The sequence below is a fragment of the Podarcis melisellensis genome (genome assembly GCF_964234715.1).
Source record: "Podarcis melisellensis genome assembly, chromosome: 16".
Lineage (NCBI taxonomy): Eukaryota > Metazoa > Chordata > Lepidosauria > Squamata > Lacertidae > Podarcis > Podarcis melisellensis.
The window spans coordinates 16,869,189-16,887,313 of NC_138533.1; the positions used below are offsets into that span (position 1 = coordinate 16,869,189).

General features: G+C 48.0%; 1 protein-coding gene across 1 annotated transcript; it reads left to right on the forward strand.

Moving 5' to 3' along the window:
- The first annotated feature begins 1,858 nt into the window (after window positions 1-1,858).
- SART1 (spliceosome associated factor 1, recruiter of U4/U6.U5 tri-snRNP) lies at window positions 1,859-17,847 on the forward strand. Its single transcript, XM_081892741.1, has 20 exons — window positions 1,859-2,276; window positions 4,850-4,904; window positions 5,338-5,393; window positions 6,422-6,548; window positions 7,756-7,861; window positions 8,183-8,260; window positions 8,425-8,524; window positions 9,146-9,291; window positions 9,806-10,012; window positions 11,065-11,186; window positions 11,438-11,604; window positions 12,891-13,021; window positions 13,914-14,084; window positions 14,746-14,856; window positions 15,499-15,586; window positions 15,801-15,891; window positions 16,112-16,247; window positions 16,608-16,697; window positions 16,979-17,100; window positions 17,583-17,847. The coding sequence occupies exons 1-20, from the start codon at window positions 1,910-1,912 to the stop codon at window positions 17,599-17,601; spliced, it is 2,490 nt and encodes an 829-aa protein (XP_081748867.1). The 5' UTR covers window positions 1,859-1,909; the 3' UTR covers window positions 17,602-17,847.
- The last annotated feature ends 278 nt before the right edge of the window (window positions 17,848-18,125 follow it).

An 18,125-nucleotide genomic window follows, 5' to 3' on the forward strand; every position in this document is an offset into this window, starting at 1 on the left:
TGAAGTTTCTTTACATAAATTTGACAGTCCTTAAGATTCTAAGCAGAAGTCCAAAACCATCTGTGAGTTTACAGGGAAATGCTGAATTATTATTTTTTAAAGGATTAACTTTCTCAGCCGTCCCTACGTATGAATAAGCCTTGTCATTGCAAATCAAACATATGGTTTAATTTTCTAAAGATCACAAGGAACTTAGAGAAAGACAGTCAGCTAAGTTGAAAGGGCAACACTGCTGGAGATTGTGTTCTTTAATTATATCATATTCACTAGAAACAACAGCTGTACAGGAAAAAATAGATAATATCGTATTGGTTGTACTTAAAAGTGACCCATCATCTTAAACATGAAAATGGCTTAGCAACATGAGAAACTGCCTTGTATGGAGTCAGACTTAGCTCAGTATTCACTGACTGGCAGCAGCACTCCAGGGTTTCAGAGATTCCCTACAGATGCAGACCCTCCAAGTGTCCCTATTTTTAGAGAAGCTGTCTTGGTTTCTGATTTGATCCTGGAATGTCCCCCTTTTTCTCAGGATGTCATATTTTCACTGGAGAAATGTAAGAGGGTATGGGGTTGTCTGACCCCAAGCCATCTGAAGGCAATCTTGTATAGGGAAGTTTTTGTTAATGTCTAATGTTTTATTATGTTTTTATATATGTTGGAAGCTGCCAAGAGTGGCTGGGGCAACCCAGTAAGATGTGTCAGGTATAAATAGTAAAATTATCATTATGGAATGGGACATCCCTGTTTTCATTAGAGAAATGTTGGAGGATATGCAGATGTCAGGGATTGAATTTGGAGCATCTGCTTTGCATACAAAAGGTCCCAATTATGAGCAACAGCCCTTACATTTGAAATGCTTACGTTCTGAATTTCCATCAAAATATGCTGGTATCAGGGTGGGTCCCAAGCTCATTATTGCAATAATCAAACACTATTCACCCTCTAAAAATGATAAAAGAAAGGGGAGTGATAATCTGAAACAGAAATTTTGCTTTCTCAAGTAAAGAAAGGCTGACACAAGAGACAGACACTATTCTGGTGATTATTGAAAGATTAACTGCATTTATCTGTATTCTTAGCTGAAGCCACTTGCACAATAGCTGTTAAGTATGTTAACTCACAAATATATCCTGCAATGTCTCAGTAAAGCATGCACAGGAGTGCAGCTGGGAAAGGCAACCCTAAACATATTTACTCAGAAGTAAGTCCTGCCAATTCCATTAGCAGTCTTGCTCAGGTACACAGTGTGTAGGACAGTTTAGGACTGATTTTTGTTGAGCAGCTCAATTTTTTTAAAAAAGCCAATGAAGAAACAAATGTGGTCAAAGTGTCAAAAGCTTAAGGGGGTGGGGAGAAGTAGTAGTTAAAAGAATTACAGCCTCCCATTTTAAAGGTGGAGAAAAGATTATGGAGATTATGTTAAACACGCAAACAAGTAGCAGTTATACAAATTATGCTAAAATCCCGCTTCCCCTTGTTAAGGCAGACAGAAAGATTTTTAAATCCCCTTGCAGTTTGATTTAAAACAGTTGCCTTTTCTGGAGTTTTCAGGCCACATATCAACAAAAAATTAAGATGGAGATAGTAGACAGGTTTCTGCAACACGCAATGAGGATTCGTGAATGCTGTGTTACACTAACTGAAGTGTTAGATGCAGGATTATTATTTTTTTGTGTTCAGCTGTTAACAGCAAATGAATCCACACCTTCGCACCCGACTAAACGAGCCTTCTTGACCCATCTCCGGAACTCTCTGCTCTCGCCCAAAGCCAGCGCCGGATGCCTATTCACGCCGGCCCGGAAGCACCGCGTTTAACCCGGAAGTGGAGCGCCGGTAACCAGGAAGTGCCACTCACCTGAGCCTCTGGCTCGCAGAGACGCCATTTTCTCAGCGTCCAGCCGCGACCATGGGTTCGTCGAAGCGGCACCGGGAGCGGGGCGAGACCTCCGAAGAACCTCCGCCTCCTGCCTCCGGCACCGGTGGCACCGGGACCTCATCGTCGTCCCGCCACCGCGAGCACAAGAAGCACAAGCATCGGAGCAGCGGGGGCGGCGGCAGCAACAACGGGAGCGAGCGGCGGAGCAAGCGGAGCCGGAGCCGGGGCGAGCGGAGCAGCCGGCGGAGCGGCGGGGATGAGGCGGCCACCGCTACCGCCTCCTCCTCCTCTTCCCGGGGAAGCCGTGCTGCCGCCAGCGGGAGCCAGGAAGGCGAGGTGGGGAGGCGAATCAAGCGGGAGAAGCGCGACGAAGGATATGAAGCCGCCCAAAGCTCAGGTGGGAGAAAGTGGGCAAAGGGAAGGCCGGGGGGGGGGTCCGGCCCATCCCGATTCTCAAACGGCAACGGGTTTTTTAAATTGTCATTATTTGTTAAATATGTTGGTCGCTTCTTCCCCGTCCCGCACTAAGGTAACTGAAAGTGACTTGAAATACATGAAGGATCACATACATTAAAAAAACACAGACCAAACAAACAAAACCTCAAAAAAATATAAAAGAGGCATTTTGTTTTTAAAAAGGCAGGATGGAAACATCTCACCCACCCACTCTGTGGCAGACCATATGCTTTGCATGAAGAAAAATGAGCCAATACAGCAGCCCAGGGCCATCCAGATGTTTGGGTCTCCGACTCCCATTGGCCTGGCGGTATTGTAGTCCAAACCAACCAAGTTGGTGAAGGCTGCAATACAGTTTTCTGTATTCCTTTGTTCCAGCAGAGCCCACACCTTACAGATTCCAACACTTCACTGGTAGATAATAGGAATGTGCTTGGATCACCAAGCATCACTTTCTGAGCTTCTTCCCTTCCCTAGTTAAACACAATTAAAGGCACTTCACTCCCTGTCAATATGTACCTAGTGAAGTGGATTCCAATCCACAAAAGCTAATAAGGGTAATGTGCTTGTTAATCTTTTAATGTGTCACAAAACCCTTGTGTTTGTTGCAGCAGAGTGGATATGGCTTCTTCCTTGGAAAGTCTGTAGCAATACAGTATTTACTCTGCAATAACCCAGTCCTCAACTGATTTAAAAGCCAGGAGGGTGGGGGTTTAAAAGGTAAAGGTAAAGGTACCCCTGCCCGTACGGGCCAGTCTGGCCAGACTCTGGGGTTGTGCGCCCATCTCACTCAAGAGGCCAGGGGCCAGCGCTGTCCGAAGACACTTCCGGGTCACGTGGCCAGTGTGACATCGCTGCTCTGGTGAGCCAGAGCTGCACACAGAAACGCCGTTTACCTTCCCGCTAGAAAGCGGTCCCTATTTATCTACTTGCACCCGGAGGTGCTTTCGAACTGCTAGGTTGGCAGGCGCTGGGACCGAGCAACGGGAGCGCACCCCGCCGCGGGGATTCGAACCGCCGACCTTTTGATCAGCAAGCCCTAGGTGCTGAGGCTTTTACCCACAGCGCCACCCGCGTCCCTGGGTGGGGGTTTAGGCCTTAGAAAAACACGGCACATTATCAGTTATTGGAGATGTACCTTAAGTATTAATTGGGTCCCTGAGTCTGAATCCCTGGAAAGCCCCTGCTGTTCAGTGCAAGATGGACCGGTGGCCTGACCTGGCAAAAGGCAGCCTCCTTTGTTGTGGGCTAGAACTGATGTCATCTTTGATTATGGCTGCCTGGGGCTTATGGGAGTTGTAGTCCAAAATGTCTGGAGGACACCGGGTTGGGGAGGGCTATTTTATATCAATTCTGTGTTCTTGTAGATATATATCATGAGAATTCTTATGCTTTGAGTTATGCTTAATGATCAGGAAAGAGAATGACATGTTAGGTGTCCCTGTGTGCATTTGCATGGCTCTAAGAGGTTTCCCCTGACATTGAATTCAGGCAGACTGTGAGCCTGGATAGGGTCAGAGTGCCCTGTTGCAGCCATGCCTGTGGTGGCTTAGAAAGAGGGCCATTTGAAGTGAATTCTGGGGGACAGGAGTTAAGCAGGGAATGCATGGCTACAATCCTAAGCATGCTTTTCAGGGGTGTCTGTCCCACAGAGTACATTGCAATATTTAGTAATACTTTTGGATAAAGAAGAGCAGCAGGAACATCTGAGGACCATAGAGACAACATTTTACTCAAAGCCCCCGCTTCAGTTGTTAGTCACTAGCCCTGCTTCATTTTCTTAAATATGTTAAATGTTGTTTTATTGTCAGCTGCATTGGAGCAGAGATCAAGAACCTGTGAGGCCATTTAAAAAAAACACACACACAATTGTCAGTCAGCTGACATCACTGGAATGGAAGGGGACATCAGCTGATGGGGGTGGGATTTGATTCTATGTTGGTTGTGAGCACAAGGCATGTACAGTGAAAGCTCAGTGCAGTGATGAGTGAAAACCCTTTTGCAAACCGCCCCATGCTTGGGAGGTTCAAAGGGTAACGTAGTGTTGCTTGCAAAATGGCTTTCAAACAGCCCCACACTGTTCTTTGAAGTCCTGACCACCTGGGCTTCAAAGCACTGTGTCCCTATTTTGTTGTTGTTGTTGTTGTTGTTGTTGTTATTTCACCTTGGTGCTGCTGGTGCAGCAGTTTGGCTTCACCCCCAGAGGTGCACTCCATTATTATCTCTCGAGGCAAAAGGATGCCAACAACAAAATTAGTTATATTTATAAATCACCCTTCATCCAAGCATCACAGGGCGATTTAAAATACAGAAACACAAAAAGACATAATGTAATAGCAAACTAAACAATATCTCCCCACCCACCATCCAATGTAAATCCCATCCTGACTGCCTTTGAAGAAGGTTGGAATCTTTAAACATGGTGGGAGAAATGCAAGAATGCTCATAGCTTGGACTAAATATTTTTTTCCTCTTTAACTAACCAAACTTCTCTCTGTCTTTATTCCCAAACAGTTGTCGGTCCAAAGTCTAGCTCGGGAGATGCTTCTCTCAGCATTGAGGAGACAAAGTGAGTATGACAGAGTCTGATGTCTTTCTGTATCCCTGTAGTTTTGAAAATGCCTCCTGCTGCGATCTTTTGACCGCTGGCTCTTGTGCGGGGCTGACTAATTAAAACTGGTGCATTTGAGAGCTGCTAACTTGGATTAAAATACTCAACTGGATTTGATAAGGGATACCAGCTGAAGGGAAGGAGGGAAGTCACAAGCTCGCAGAGCAAAAAGGTTTATATGTTGATTAATGTACTGTAAGAATGATTGTGTAAAGAAAATAATAAAAAATTATTGAAGAAAAAAAAGAGAGAGCTGCTAACTTGGAACTGGGCAGAAAACTCCCCAGAGTGATCTCTGAGAAGCAGGAAGTTGCTGCTTAGGCAATGGAGCCATTGTGACTTGTAGTGCTTTGCTGAGCAGGGTTTGATATTTCTGCCTTTCTCTCGACAGCAAACTTCGGGCTAAACTTGGGCTGAAGCCTTTGGAGATCAATTCTGTCAAAAAGGGTGAGTGATTCCGGGTTCTGTGCCACATGGCTTCATGGCCTCAGACTCCATTCAGAGAATAGCCCTTGGTGTTCCTCTGCTGCTGCACCTTCCAGGATTCTTGCCTCCCCCCTGCTGGCTGCTGAAGCAAGAGGAAGCGTGGCCTGCTGGTTAAAGGGGAACAATAGCCCACACGTTTCGGCTCTGTTGGTTGCCCAGGCTTCTCACAGATCCTAGTGTAGTGTATTGGTTAGTGTGTCAGAGTAGGACCTGGGAGGCCAGAGTTCAAATCCTCGCTCAGCCATGAAGCTCGCTGGGTGACCTTGGGCCAGTCACCATCTCTCAGCCTAACCTCCCTCGCTAGGTGGTTGCGAGGATACGATGAGGTGAGGGAGAACCACAAACACCACATTGAACTTTTTGAAGAAAAAGGTGAGATAGAAATGCAATAAATAATTAGCTGATGAAATAGGGTGGGGTGGTTAGGCTGTGGGGAGTGCTGAAGGTTCTCTCCATCTACCTGCCTTCATAGCCGAGTTCCTAGCCTGCCTTTCTCAGAAATAAAACTAGGTGAAAATAAAAGATGGTTGATCAACGCTTGTGGGGCTGGTGCTTGGGGGATTTTCTCTGCCTCCCTAGTTGCTGTCTAGGGCCTAGATCCGGGGGTGGGGGGAGGATCTGTACCTGGAACCAGACAAAGGGAGTCTTTCCCTGTTTGCCCTGCCAGTGCTTTTGATACCATGGTCTCCTTAAGGGATGTGACTTGGAGGCTCCATTTTAAGGTGGTTCTCGTCTTCCTTGAAGAGCCAGTACATTCTGAAGTGGTGCAATTTACCATCTCAGGGTTGAGTAAGCCTTAGCTACTGGTGGCTCAGAACTTGGGTACTGCTGCGAACCCAGTGGACTCTTGTAAGAAGAGGTTTCCTCCATCCTAGTCCAGTTACCTGTTTTTAAAAAGAGATGACAGAGGAGCTCTACTGTTTCTAAGGCAGCCATCTTCCCATCCTCCATGGCCCTTTGATAACCTCAGGTTTTTTTCCGCCCTGCAGAAACTGGCAGCAAGGAGGACCCTGTGGCAGCTGAGGTCATCAACCCAATAGTGTTGAAGCAGCGAGAGGAGATCCGGGAGAAGCTCGCTGCTGCCAAGGAAAAGAGGCTCCTGAACCAGAAACTAGGGTACCATTTTCAGCTGCTCTATCTAAATCAAAGATGTAACAGTGTGTGTGTGTGTGTGTGTGTGTATGACTTCAACTCCCATCATCCTAATCACTCGCCAAATTGGCCAGGGCTGCTGGGAGCTGGAGTCCTGCAGCCTTTGGAGGGCAGCATTTTGGCCTACCTGGTTATTCTGCCCTCATTCTTTTCTGGGGAGGGATATCTCTGCTTTTGTTTGGAAAGGGACATCTCATTTGAGGCACTGACCTGGATCTCCTACTCTGATCCACTAGCAGGTCAGATTTCCAGCTTGGCTGACTCCTTACTCCAGTGATTGGCAATTTCATCATTTCAGCTGCTTTTCTGAGTTATTTAGTTGTTTAATATATTTGTATCCTGCTTTAACTGGAAATTACTTGATGGCAACTTTTTAACTAACAGCTTTTAAAATTAATGCAAAAATAATTAACAGTTAGCCAACTCTGTGCAGGTGGATGCAGCTGTAGTAAAGTGAGTAGAAAGTCTCAACAATCAGCACACTAAATAAAGAGACTTTAGAAAAATTGTATCTATTGTATAAATGCTAATACATAAAATCAACAGCACAAGCATTTTACAAACACACAAAATCCCAAATGAATACGATGAACCACCTGTTTAAAAAACACACACAATAAGTTTCACTGAGGAGTCTTTCTGAGATCAAGCAGCAGATTGATAACTTCTAGGTCCTCAGGAAAAGTTCTTCATCAGATTCCAGTTGAATCAGTAAGTCCTTCTGTGGTGTTGTTTGATGGCTGCAGTTCTCCAAACTTGCCATGTCATTTAAAAAATAATAACCAATGGCTTCTTATTACTAACTTTGGTTCTTGTTACTGAACTGAAGTCATTTTGGGGGCTTATGAAATGAAGACCGTTTTTCAGGCAGATTATATTTTATACAGAAATGCAGTTGGTAACAATAAAGAAGGTCTCTGCCTAGCACTTAAAGGAAAGTTGGCTGGGTTTTCACTCTGTTCTAGGTTTGTGAAGTCCCCTAGCTGACTTAGCTCATTGTTCACGTTTAATCTTTTCTTAACGCCACATTCCTCCAAGTCCTCTTCTTGCCCTCCTGTTCCACCCTGTCTTTGGTGAAAACCTAGGGTCTCATTCAAATCTTTGGGGTGACTGGGGAATCCTTGGGGTGATCATCTTTGAGCAGGGTGTTCTTCTGGTTTCCTGCCCTCAGGAAGATCAAGTCGCTTGGCGAAGATGACCCCTGGCTCGATGACACCGCTGCCTGGATTGAAAGAAGTCGGAAGCTGCAGCTGGAGAAGGATATGGCTGAGAAGAGGGTTGGTATTGCCCCTTTGAGACCCTGGAGAGCTGACTGTACTTTGACAGGAGGAGGGGGCAGGGAGCCTGTTGTACCATTCAATGCCTGTGCCATACTTAAGGAAATTTGGCAGACAGTATTCTGTCCTGCCCTCCTGGCATGGTGGAGAGAGGGAGCCAGTTCACCCGTCCTGAATGCTAACTGCTTTCCTCCATGCATTTGCTTTGCCCAAACCACTGGACGACATGTACGTCCCCTACCTCTACACCTTCCTTTCCTCTCAGTGTCTCCTATCTAGAGCTGTACTCCATTTTTTGTATTCTTTCCTGCCTTGCAACAGGCCAAGCTCTTGGAAGAGATGGATCAGGAGTTTGGCGTCAGCAGCCTCGTGGAGGAGGAATTTGGGCAGAATAAGAAGGTGAGGAGAGCAATCCCACAAGCTCACAGACATGAGTTGGGTTTATGTCCCAACAGAGCATGCTATCAAAGGGATAGAATCTTCAGTTATAATAATAGAATTGTAGGAAACATGATGATTGCCTTAGCTGTTCTGATGCCTGCTTTTAATACTCTTTCCTGCAGGTGAGCTACAGCTCACGGGATTTGAAGGGTCTGACAGTAGAGCACACCATTGATTCCTTCCAGGAAGGGAAGACAGTCATCCTGACGCTCAAGGACAAAGGTGGGGGGACAGAGCTTGCAACACTCTTGGCATGTCCTTTTGGCTTTTCCACCCAGTGACCAGGTTGCAGGCTGCAACTCTTGCTCCCACACTTGTACACATGCAGTCACATACGTATGTGTGCTATCTGTGACTCTGTCTCTCCCTCCCTCCCTCTCATGCAAGGACACAAACACTCTCTCAGCATTTCCATCTCTCCCTACCCAACCTCTGGGGTGCACGGAAACTGGGGGGAATTCAACATCCACACCCTGTTCTGGGGGGTTCTCCTGACCTTCCCCCAAGCCAATTTCAGGAGGGGGAAGCCCTGTTGAGCTAGCAGAAGTCCATTTGAGATTTATTCTACATATTCACTCTGTTCAAAGTAAAAGGCGTTTCCACCCTTCTGCGCTTTCCCCTTGCCCAGCCTGCCAGAGATGGACCTTTGGGGTCTTTCCAATGGGAGGAGATCTCTGAACGGGCATCAGTAAAGAGCATGGCGAGCAAGTCCTTATGTACAAGGGGAGGGTCTAGGTCGGCATCCAATGAGACAGGGTTCGGGTTCAACATTTGGTCAGTAGCATTAGAAAGAGTTGTGTTGTGAAGCGGCTGACTTCACGCTGACTGCCAGCTTCCTTTTAGGAGTCTTGGAGGAGGAGGGCGGCGATGTGCTGGTGAACGTCAACATAGTGGACAACGAGAAAGCCAAGAAGAACGTGGAGCTGCGCAAGAAGAAGCCGGAATACAAGCCCTATGAGGAAGAGGAGAGCGTGGACGACATGGTGCTCGTAAGGGAGCTTCCTTGTGTTGTTGTTTATGGGAGGGAACCAGGCAGAATATACATAATACAGCATTGGGATAGAAAAATAGGCGTGGCGTGGCAGCAGTGGATAGAGCTGCCCCGGAGCTGCAGCAGCCCCAGACAGCACAACTGTATGGGACCTGGAAGCCCAAAGCATACAGAGGGCACCAGGTTTGGGTACAGATATATATTTCCCTCCCTCTGTGGTAGCTCAGGTTGCCCAAGGAGAGGAATGGATGGTTTATAGGGCAGCCTTTTCCTTCCTCCTGAGCATCTACAGCCACAGCCGTATATCAGGATGAAGGGGTCAGGCTCGAGTGTTGGGAGGAAGTGACTTGCTGGCAGACGTGGGAGATTTCAAGTGTTGCTGCTCTTAAGCCTCCTGGCAAGTCCCCCGGCTTTGCCCACCAGCCCCTTCTTGTTCCAGGCCCCTGGAGCTCCTCTCCCATTGGTGAGTCCCCCTCCTCTCCTCTGATCCCTTCTTTTCTCTCTCTCCCCAGTACAAGCACAAGAGTGTCCTCTCCAAGTATGATGAAGAGATCGAAGGGGAGAAGAAGAAGTCCTTCAAGCTGGACTCGGTGGGGATGGCGGACGGGTCTTGGGAGCGGGAGCTGCAACAGATCCGGGACAGCCTACACAACCGGGCTCAGACCCTGGATGTGCCGGGCCTCCGCCTGGCTTCAGAGTACTTCTCGCCAGAGGAGATGGTAAGGCAGGGATCCTCTATCCTCATGTGGTTCTTGGGCGCTTCTTGAGGGTTTTTGTCCACAGCTCTTAGTCCTAGGAACTTAGGCTGGAGGAAAGAGCAGGTGTCCTGGACCCTGGAAGATTAGAGGCAAGGGGGAAAGTTCCTGTTGTGAGAAAAGTCAAGAGGGGGAAAGGGAGGTCTCGACAGGCTGTCAGCAGCAGGGCACAAGAATGGAGGAACACCAGGAAGCCTTTGGAGTGGGGAGGTCTCCTCTCCAGAGTCTCCTTCCCTTAGCTCTGACCTTTGCAGTGGGAAGGGATGAATGAATGGTTTGTTGCAGTCAGAAAGTGCAAATTTATCCTCCATTTCTGGACACCAGCCCATAGAATTGTAGAGTTGGAAGAGACCCAAAGTTTCACCACTGCAGTGCAGGAACCACAGCTAAAGAATCCCTGACAGATGGCCATCCAACCTCTGCTTAAAAGCCTTTGGAGGTAGTCCGTTCCTATTGTCAAACATCTCTTACCATCAGAAAGTTCTTCCTAATGTTTAGTCAGTATCCCCTTCAAATCTGCTGGTTTGGGTCCTTCCCTCCAGAGACACAGAAAGCAAGCTTGTTCCATGTGAAAGGCCTTCAGATATTTGAAGGTGGCTATCCTATCTCCTCTCATTCTCCTCTGCTCCAGGCTAAACATCCCCAGCTCCCTCAACCATTCCTCATAAGGCGTTGTTTCCAGGCCCTTGGATCATCTTGGTCACTCCACCTCTGCACGTTCCAAGCTTTGCATTCAACTGCATCAAATATTCGCTTCCATATAAACGGCCTGTCTTCCTCCACACCATGTGGCAAACTCCTTTCCTAAGGAAACTGAGCTCTTTCCACTTGGGGGCTTAGCCCAGAATTCAAGATGGGAATGCCGGAAGCATGTTGGGCCCAAGGACTTTGCTTTATAGCCTTGAGTAGCAGAAGGCCTTTGGGGTGGGAGAGTCTTGTATGAGTGCAGGAGGGCAGGCCGGCAGTTCTCCCACAGGCCTGGGCTTGCTTTTTGATGCTTCTGCTCCTTGCCACAGAACGTCACTTTCAAGAAGACAAAGCGACGGGTGAAGAAGATCCGCAAGAAGGAGAAGCCGGTGAAGGCCGACGATCTCCTGCCGCTGAGCAGCATGGACAGTGAGAGGGACTTTGGCTCCAGGTAACAGGGGCAGAATGGGGCTGGCTGAGCAGGGGAGGGGCTGCAGAAGTCTTCTATGGCTCTTGAGTGCTGCTTCCCACCTCACGTGTTTCCTCAGTTGGTGAGCAGGCAGGGGGTTCATCCCTCCTAGACCCCTCTGCCCAAGAAGTGTCTCCGTGCTAGGTCCGGGGTGCCACAGCTTGTGATCGCATCACCTCTGGGGCAGAGAACTGCTTCCTGTGCTCAATGTCTCCCCTGCAATGGCTCTCTAGGGCTCGTGGCCGGGGGAGGAGGAGGAAGACTGCCGTGGTGGAGGAAGAAGAGGAGGAGGATGAGGATGGTGAGGGCTACACGGAATATGCCAGGAATGGAGCTTCAGAGCAGTTGCCCCAGTCAGACGACATTCGGGTAGAGAGAATGGAGATCAGCAGTGAAGATGGTGAGTCTGCTTGGGGATCATTGGGTGGCCGAAAGAGAGGGGGGTTAGAGGCATTCTCAAAGGAAAGTGCATTAAGATTGGCTGAAGGTGTCTTGTGTTTTATTTTCTACATTTTAGACCTGTGGTGTGTTTTTTTTACACAATTGAAAAAACCTCTGTACAGTCATACCTTGGTTTTCGAACAGCTTAGTTCTCAAACGTTTTGGCTCCCGAATACCACAAACCTGGAAGTGAAGCCGAACCTCCAACAGAGCTTCTGCAACTTCTGATTGGCTGCAGGAGCTTCCTGCAGCCAATCAGAAACCGCTCTTTGGTTTTCGAACATTGTGGAAGTCGAATGAACTTCCAGAATGGATTCTGTTTGACTTTCAATGGTGTCTGGGTTGATTTACAACAGGGATGGAGAACGTGTTTCAGGTAGAGGGCCACATTCCCTTGGCCTTATCTGCCCCATAAACTGGCTCTGGCATAGCCTGCCTTAATCTTGCTCCCTTCAGAGGTTTTGGACTACCAGCTACAGTTAGCCCCGACCCACACAGTTTTGCTGATGGGAGTAATTTTATAAGCTATCTTGTTATATATCATTTTATGTATTGTTACTTTTCTGTTATTTTTATTTATTATAGTCTAATAATGATTTGTTGCAATTGTTGAGAGTGAATTTTGGTTTAATTATAATTTTCAGATACTGTACCTTGAAAGTCCATCTTATTATGCAGGCTACTCCCCATTTACATGGGGGCTGCATCTGTGGCACCGCACAGCCTGCCCCATTCTGCCCCTGCTCCATTCCTCCCCCCCCCCGCCCCATTCCAGCCCTGCCCCTTGCGGTGGCCAAAATGGCACAGACATTAGTGGTTCGTGCGTAAATGGGGAGTTGCCTGTATTCTAAATGGATTATTGAATACTACGTTATTTGATAGGTTATTGTAAAATCATCCCCCCCCCCATTATGACTTATTTGCATTGGGTTGGGTTGTTCTAGGATGTGTGGTCTTTTTACATTTTGTTTCAACTGGCTTGTAAACTGTGTTGTGTATAACAGCAGTGTAGAAAGGTGGCATACAAATTGAAAGTGAAATGAAAATGAAAGGGGGAGTTGGTAGTCCAAAATATTTGGAGGGTGCGAGGTTGTGGGAAGGCTGAACCTAGAAACTTGGGGGTGAGGGTTAAAGGCATGGTCCATTGGGAGGCAGATCTTTCTGAGTGCAAGGGTGGGGAATCCAGGGTGAAACACTGTCGAAATAAGACCTTTTCACCTCCTTTTCTCCCCCTCTTTCTGGCAGAAGACGCTCTCGCAGGCCCTGACTCTCCTGCTGCCCTGGAGGAGGATGAGGCGGAACTGGAGCTGCAGAAGCAGCTGGAAAAGGGGCGGAAGCTGCGGCAGATCCAGCAGCTGAAGGACAGTGGGGAAAAGGTGAGGAAGCGGAGGGGACCCAGCTGCCACAGAGGCTGACCTTGTAAAGCGGCAAGAGTTTCTCCTTGGCACCTCAAGGGCAAGGAGAAGTGCGGATGCCATGGGGCCTGGGTAGCCACCCAGTATACCTCTGCATCAGCTTCTGAGACCATCTCCTGAAGGTCTTTGTTGTTGTTGTTTTAGAAAAAAAACGTAATTTCAGAACAAACACAAAAAATAGATAGAAAAAAACCAGAATGTATTTGGAACTCAGAAACCTCAGTCCTGCTGCTGCCCCCTTTGCTAGAGAGCTTAATGCTGCCAGAACATCCAAAGCATACTAATTTTACTTTACTGGGGAGCGTTTAATGTTTGATGTACTGTGTATTCTCTTACATTCTGCTGGAAGCCGCCAAGTGGCTGGGGCAACCCAGTCTGATACAAGTAATACGTTGTTGTTGTTAGGATTCAATGCATGTATATAACTATCAGGCCAAACAGATTTGTGCTTGATTGGAAGCAGTGTATTGTTTATTTTGTTTATTTGTGGCTTTTACGTGCCACTTTTTTCTCCAAGGAGCTTATTGTGGTGTATGTGTTTTTCCCCTTCCTCTTGTAATCCCCACAACAACCCTACAAGGTAGGGTAGGCCGTGAGGCAGTGACTGAGCTCAAGGTCAACCAGTGAGCTTTATTGCCAAGTATGGATCCCTGGTCGCCTAGGTCCTGGTCCGACACTAACCACTGCACCATAGTCACATCATTCCGTAAAGGTGTTCAGTGTCCCCACAAATGGATCTCACTTTCTTTGACCCCTAGGTACTCCCCCATTTTCCAGGCAGCCTCCTGGAGGCCTTTGGACCCTAGCTAGCTGTTCAGTGTTACTAACCCTCCCCTGCCTATCAACTTTTCAGGTCATAGAAATAGTGAAGAAGCTGGAGACCAGCCGAAGCCAAGAGGACGACGATGAGCTGGAGCGTAAGGGGGCCATAGTCTTCAACGCCACCTCCGAGTTCTGCCGCACACTTGGCGAGATCCCTACCTACGGGCTGGCCGGCAACCGCGAGGACCAGGAAGAGCTCATGGTAATAAGCCTCTAAGGGATGCTGGCCTGGTCAGTGCAGATGAGACCCAAGTGGAATTGCTAACCAGCACCCCCTCCCAGTATTGTGTTCCAAGAAGCAGCTGTCTGATGTAGCCATGGCTCTTCACACACTGCAGCGTTAATTTCTGGAACTCACTGCTGAGAGATAGTTTTCATTTATTCCATAAAATGTACGCACCGCTTGATTGTAAAAAAAGGGGTCAGGGGAATCCTCAAAGGAGTTTACAAGTATGTAGAATGCGGAAATATGGTCTAACGTGGTTTTAGTTCATTGCTGGTTTTCATTATTATTTCAGTGTTTTAAATAGCTCTGTTTAACTGTTTTTACAGGTATTGTTATGTTCTCTTTGTAACTGCTTTGAGGGGTTTTTTTAACAATCAAACGGTATATACATTTTATGAAATTAAATTAAAGTGTGAGGGAAGTCCATAACAAGGGAAGTTGCCTTAGAGTGAGTCCATCTAGTCCTGTCCACACTGATCGCCAGCAGCTCTTCAGGATTTCAGCTGGGGGAGGGGTCTCTCTTCCAGCTCTACCTAGAGATGCCATTGGGGTTTTGTCCTTTCTGCATGCCGAGCAGTTGCTCTTCTCCTGGCTTGTAACACAGTCTCCTCCTCCTCCTCCCTTTATCCCCTCTCAGGATTTTGAGCGAGATGACGAGAGGTCAGCAAACGGGGGCTCAGACTCAGACGGGGAGGAGAACATCGGCTGGAGCACTGTCAACCTGGACGAGGAGAAACAGCAGCAGGATGTGAGTTTGCCTTTTGTGGGGGGGTGTGTGTGTTCCAGGCTGGTGCTCTAAGATTCCTTGGCAGCCGCTTTAGGACTGGCACCCCTTCCCCTTCTTGCCAGCAGCGGCAGTGAGCCCAGAGGCCTTGACAAGATATAGAATATAAAATCTCCAACCCAGTTCATTAATTTAAAGAAAAGCTAGATATGAAACCATAGAACCACTGGCAGTAACTGTGTACACCATCCTGCAGGGGTAACAAAACATTGGGTTTTAGATATATAATACATTATAATTCCTGATACAGCCAGAACGTTTCTAAGCTTCCAGTGCAGATGTAGCTACCAAGTGTGTAATGTGCAGTTGTCCATCAGCTTAGAAGTTCAGCGATTACTTCCTGAAGTTATCGATCTGTATACAACTGAGGATCAGGCGAGAGGAATTTCCCTGTGGGCTCCAAATCAAAGGAGAGAACAGCAACCAGTGCATGGTGTCTTCAGTCAGAATCCACTAAGATATACATTTCCTTTCTGTAACTGGGATTCCAAGGGATCTCCCACCCACATGTGCTGAAGGCATCTGCTGGAGTCTAAATTCCAGTGGGTCAGTACAGGTGGGGTGAACTGAGCATGATTCCCCCTCCCTTTTTTTTTTGTTATGCAGTTCTCAGCATCCTCCACCACCATCTTGGACGAGGAGCCCATTGTGAACCGGGGCCTGGCGGCTGCTCTTATGCTCTGCCAAAACAAAGGTAAGGGCGGTGTGTGTGTGTGTATGTGTGTATGTGTGTAGGGTGAGGGGTTGGCCAGCGCCTTCCACCTGCAGGCCTGTGTGTAGGTCAGCCTTCCTTTGGTGTAGAGGAGGAGGCTCCATCTGCATTTCGTGTCCGCTGGCACTCTTCCTCCAAGAGGGCTGCATGAGTAGGATATTGCAAGTCCATTTTCTTTCTCTCTCCTCCTCACCAGGCTTGCTGGAGACTACCGTGCAGAAGGTGGCAAGAGTGAAGGCACCCAATAAGTCTCTGCCATCGGCAGTCTACTGCATTGAGGACAAAATGTGAGTGGCTTAGTGGGTGGGGGAAGGAGCTCCTGGCTCTCCAGTGCCAAATCAGGTAGACAGGGATGCTTCAAAGGGTGGAGGTGGGACATCCCTGGAACCAGATAGCCTGGGGTAGGAAATTTCCAGACGTGGCTAAACCAGCAGAGCTGAAGACTCTGTATTTGCCAGGCTGGACCAGTGTGGTTAAGGCTGCTCTGTTCCCTCCTCCTCCTTACAGGGCCATTGATGACAAATACAGCCGGCGTGAAGAATACCGGGGCTTCACTCAGGACTTCAAGGAGAAAGACGGTTACAAGCCAGATGTGAAAATAGAATATGTAGATGAGACTGGGCGCAAACTCACACCCAAAGAGGTACTACTACTAGGCAGGGCTATCAGCCCTCTTCTGGTATGATAGGTGGCTTATATTATGGTATACTATGCATATGGTATAATAATACCAAGCAAGGCAGTTTTTAACGGAGCAGCTTCCTCACTTCCAGGAGGGAGTAACTGGTTCTCAATAGGGCAGCTTCCTGATAAAAGAATTTTTTGTGTGTTGGCTGGTTAGTGAAAGCTGCTGTCCAAAACATCAGGGGGGGGCTGGTTGGGCAAGGCTGGCTCAGTCTCAACTAATAGGCATCTGTGGTCAGTTCTCAGCCTTGGTCTGCTTGAGGTGCAGCAGCCAACCCAGCTGAAGCTGTTTAACCCTCCGGTCTTCTTCTTGCTCCAGGCGTTCCGACAGCTCTCTCACCGCTTCCACGGGAAGGGTTCTGGGAAGATGAAGACTGAGCGGCGCATGAAGAAACTAGACGAGGAGGCGGTGAGTGAAGGGAGAGGGAGGCACTGGCCAGTTCCAGTAGCGTGGAGGATCTGAGACCATCCCACTTGCCTGTTCCCCAAAATGATTGGTCTCTTCAGGGCCTGCTGAAGTGTGGCGCCCATTTCCCCTTTTAGGACGGGTAGCTTTTGACCAGCCATTGAAATGTGCCTCTTTACATTAGTGTGTGAGACATCGACTAGGGTGAGGAATTGTGCAGAGGGCAGGAGTACAGGGATGGTGAGGGAAGTGGTCCTGATTGGATCTGTCTCCTCTTCCTCCAGCTCTTGAAAAAGATGAGCTCCAGCGACACCCCTCTGGGCACGGTGGCTTTGCTGCAGGAGAAGCAGAAGGCCCAGAAGACTCCTTACATCGTGCTCAGTGGCAGCGGGAAGAGCATGAATGCGTAAGGAATTGCAGGGGGAGGGGAGGGGATGTCTTGGGGCTGGTGTCAGAGAGACAGGGCTGCTAGGTGGGGATCCTTCCTGCTAAGGAGAAGGGAAGCAACCTTCTCTGTGGGCGACTCTGCAGCTGTTTGGCTCGCCTGTCTGCCTTGATAAAGTCCTGAAAATATCTCCACAAGTCACTCTCAAGCAGCCAGTCCTCACAAAAGTTTGCTGATCACATCTGCAGAGAGTGGGGCAGTACTAAATGCTTATGGTGTGCTGTGCACCCTAAGCCATCTGTACAAGGAAGCGTGTGGCTGAGGCTTGAAGCAGATGGATTCTGGCTTCGTAGCTGCTGTTTCCACCCCTTTCATTTTCCCTACTAGGGGAGAGGAGCTAAGAGCTTCTCCATTCTCTGGAGGAGTGGGCAGGTGGCGTCTCTCTTGCTTGCTGCATCCAGGCCTTTTGCTAACTTATTATTCTCTCTCTTCCCCCTCCACAGAAACACCATCACCAAATAAAGGTCTTTGCTTTCTGCATTGGAGAGAAATGTTTGCTCAGGATTCTGCGGAGCAGTACTGTGGTTGGGGTCCCCGCAGAGGGCCTAGGTCCATTGCTTCCTGAAGGAAATGTCTTCATCATGTCCCTTCCCCACTTTGAAATATGGGGAGGGGTGTATATAGTTGTGGAGCTGAGTTTTTAGCACCATGTTTTTGTATCTATATATGTGAAACCAAATAGCTTAAGTAAAAGTAATGCTTCCTCACTCATTGTTGAGCCTCTTCCTTCTACTGAGCAAGAGTTTAAAATGCTGTGTTTGGTGGCTGATGAAACGGGGAGCACACACTGGGCTACATATAATCTTCCCCTCTATCACTTCAGATTGCAGCTAAGAGACTCGTGGGACTGATGGCTCTTTGCGCATTCCCTACATATAGAAAATTGGCTTAGTCAGGGAATGTCCAGTAAGCCTCCACTTGAAATGGTACAAACTTCAGCAACTTTGGTTCCATCTAAAGCTGCTTGGCAGCAGAGGGCAGGAGAA

Coding starts and splice junctions, on each gene's coding strand:
- SART1 (XM_081892741.1), top strand. CDS start 1,910: ATGGGTTCGTCGAAGCGGCACCGGGAGCGGGGCGAGACCTCCGAAGAA. Junction 4,905..5,337: donor CTCAGCATTGAGGAGACAAA/GTGAGTATGACA, acceptor TTCTCTCGACAG/CAAACTTCGGGCTAAACTTG. Junction 6,549..7,755: donor CTCCTGAACCAGAAACTAGG/GTACCATTTTCA, acceptor TCCTGCCCTCAG/GAAGATCAAGTCGCTTGGCG.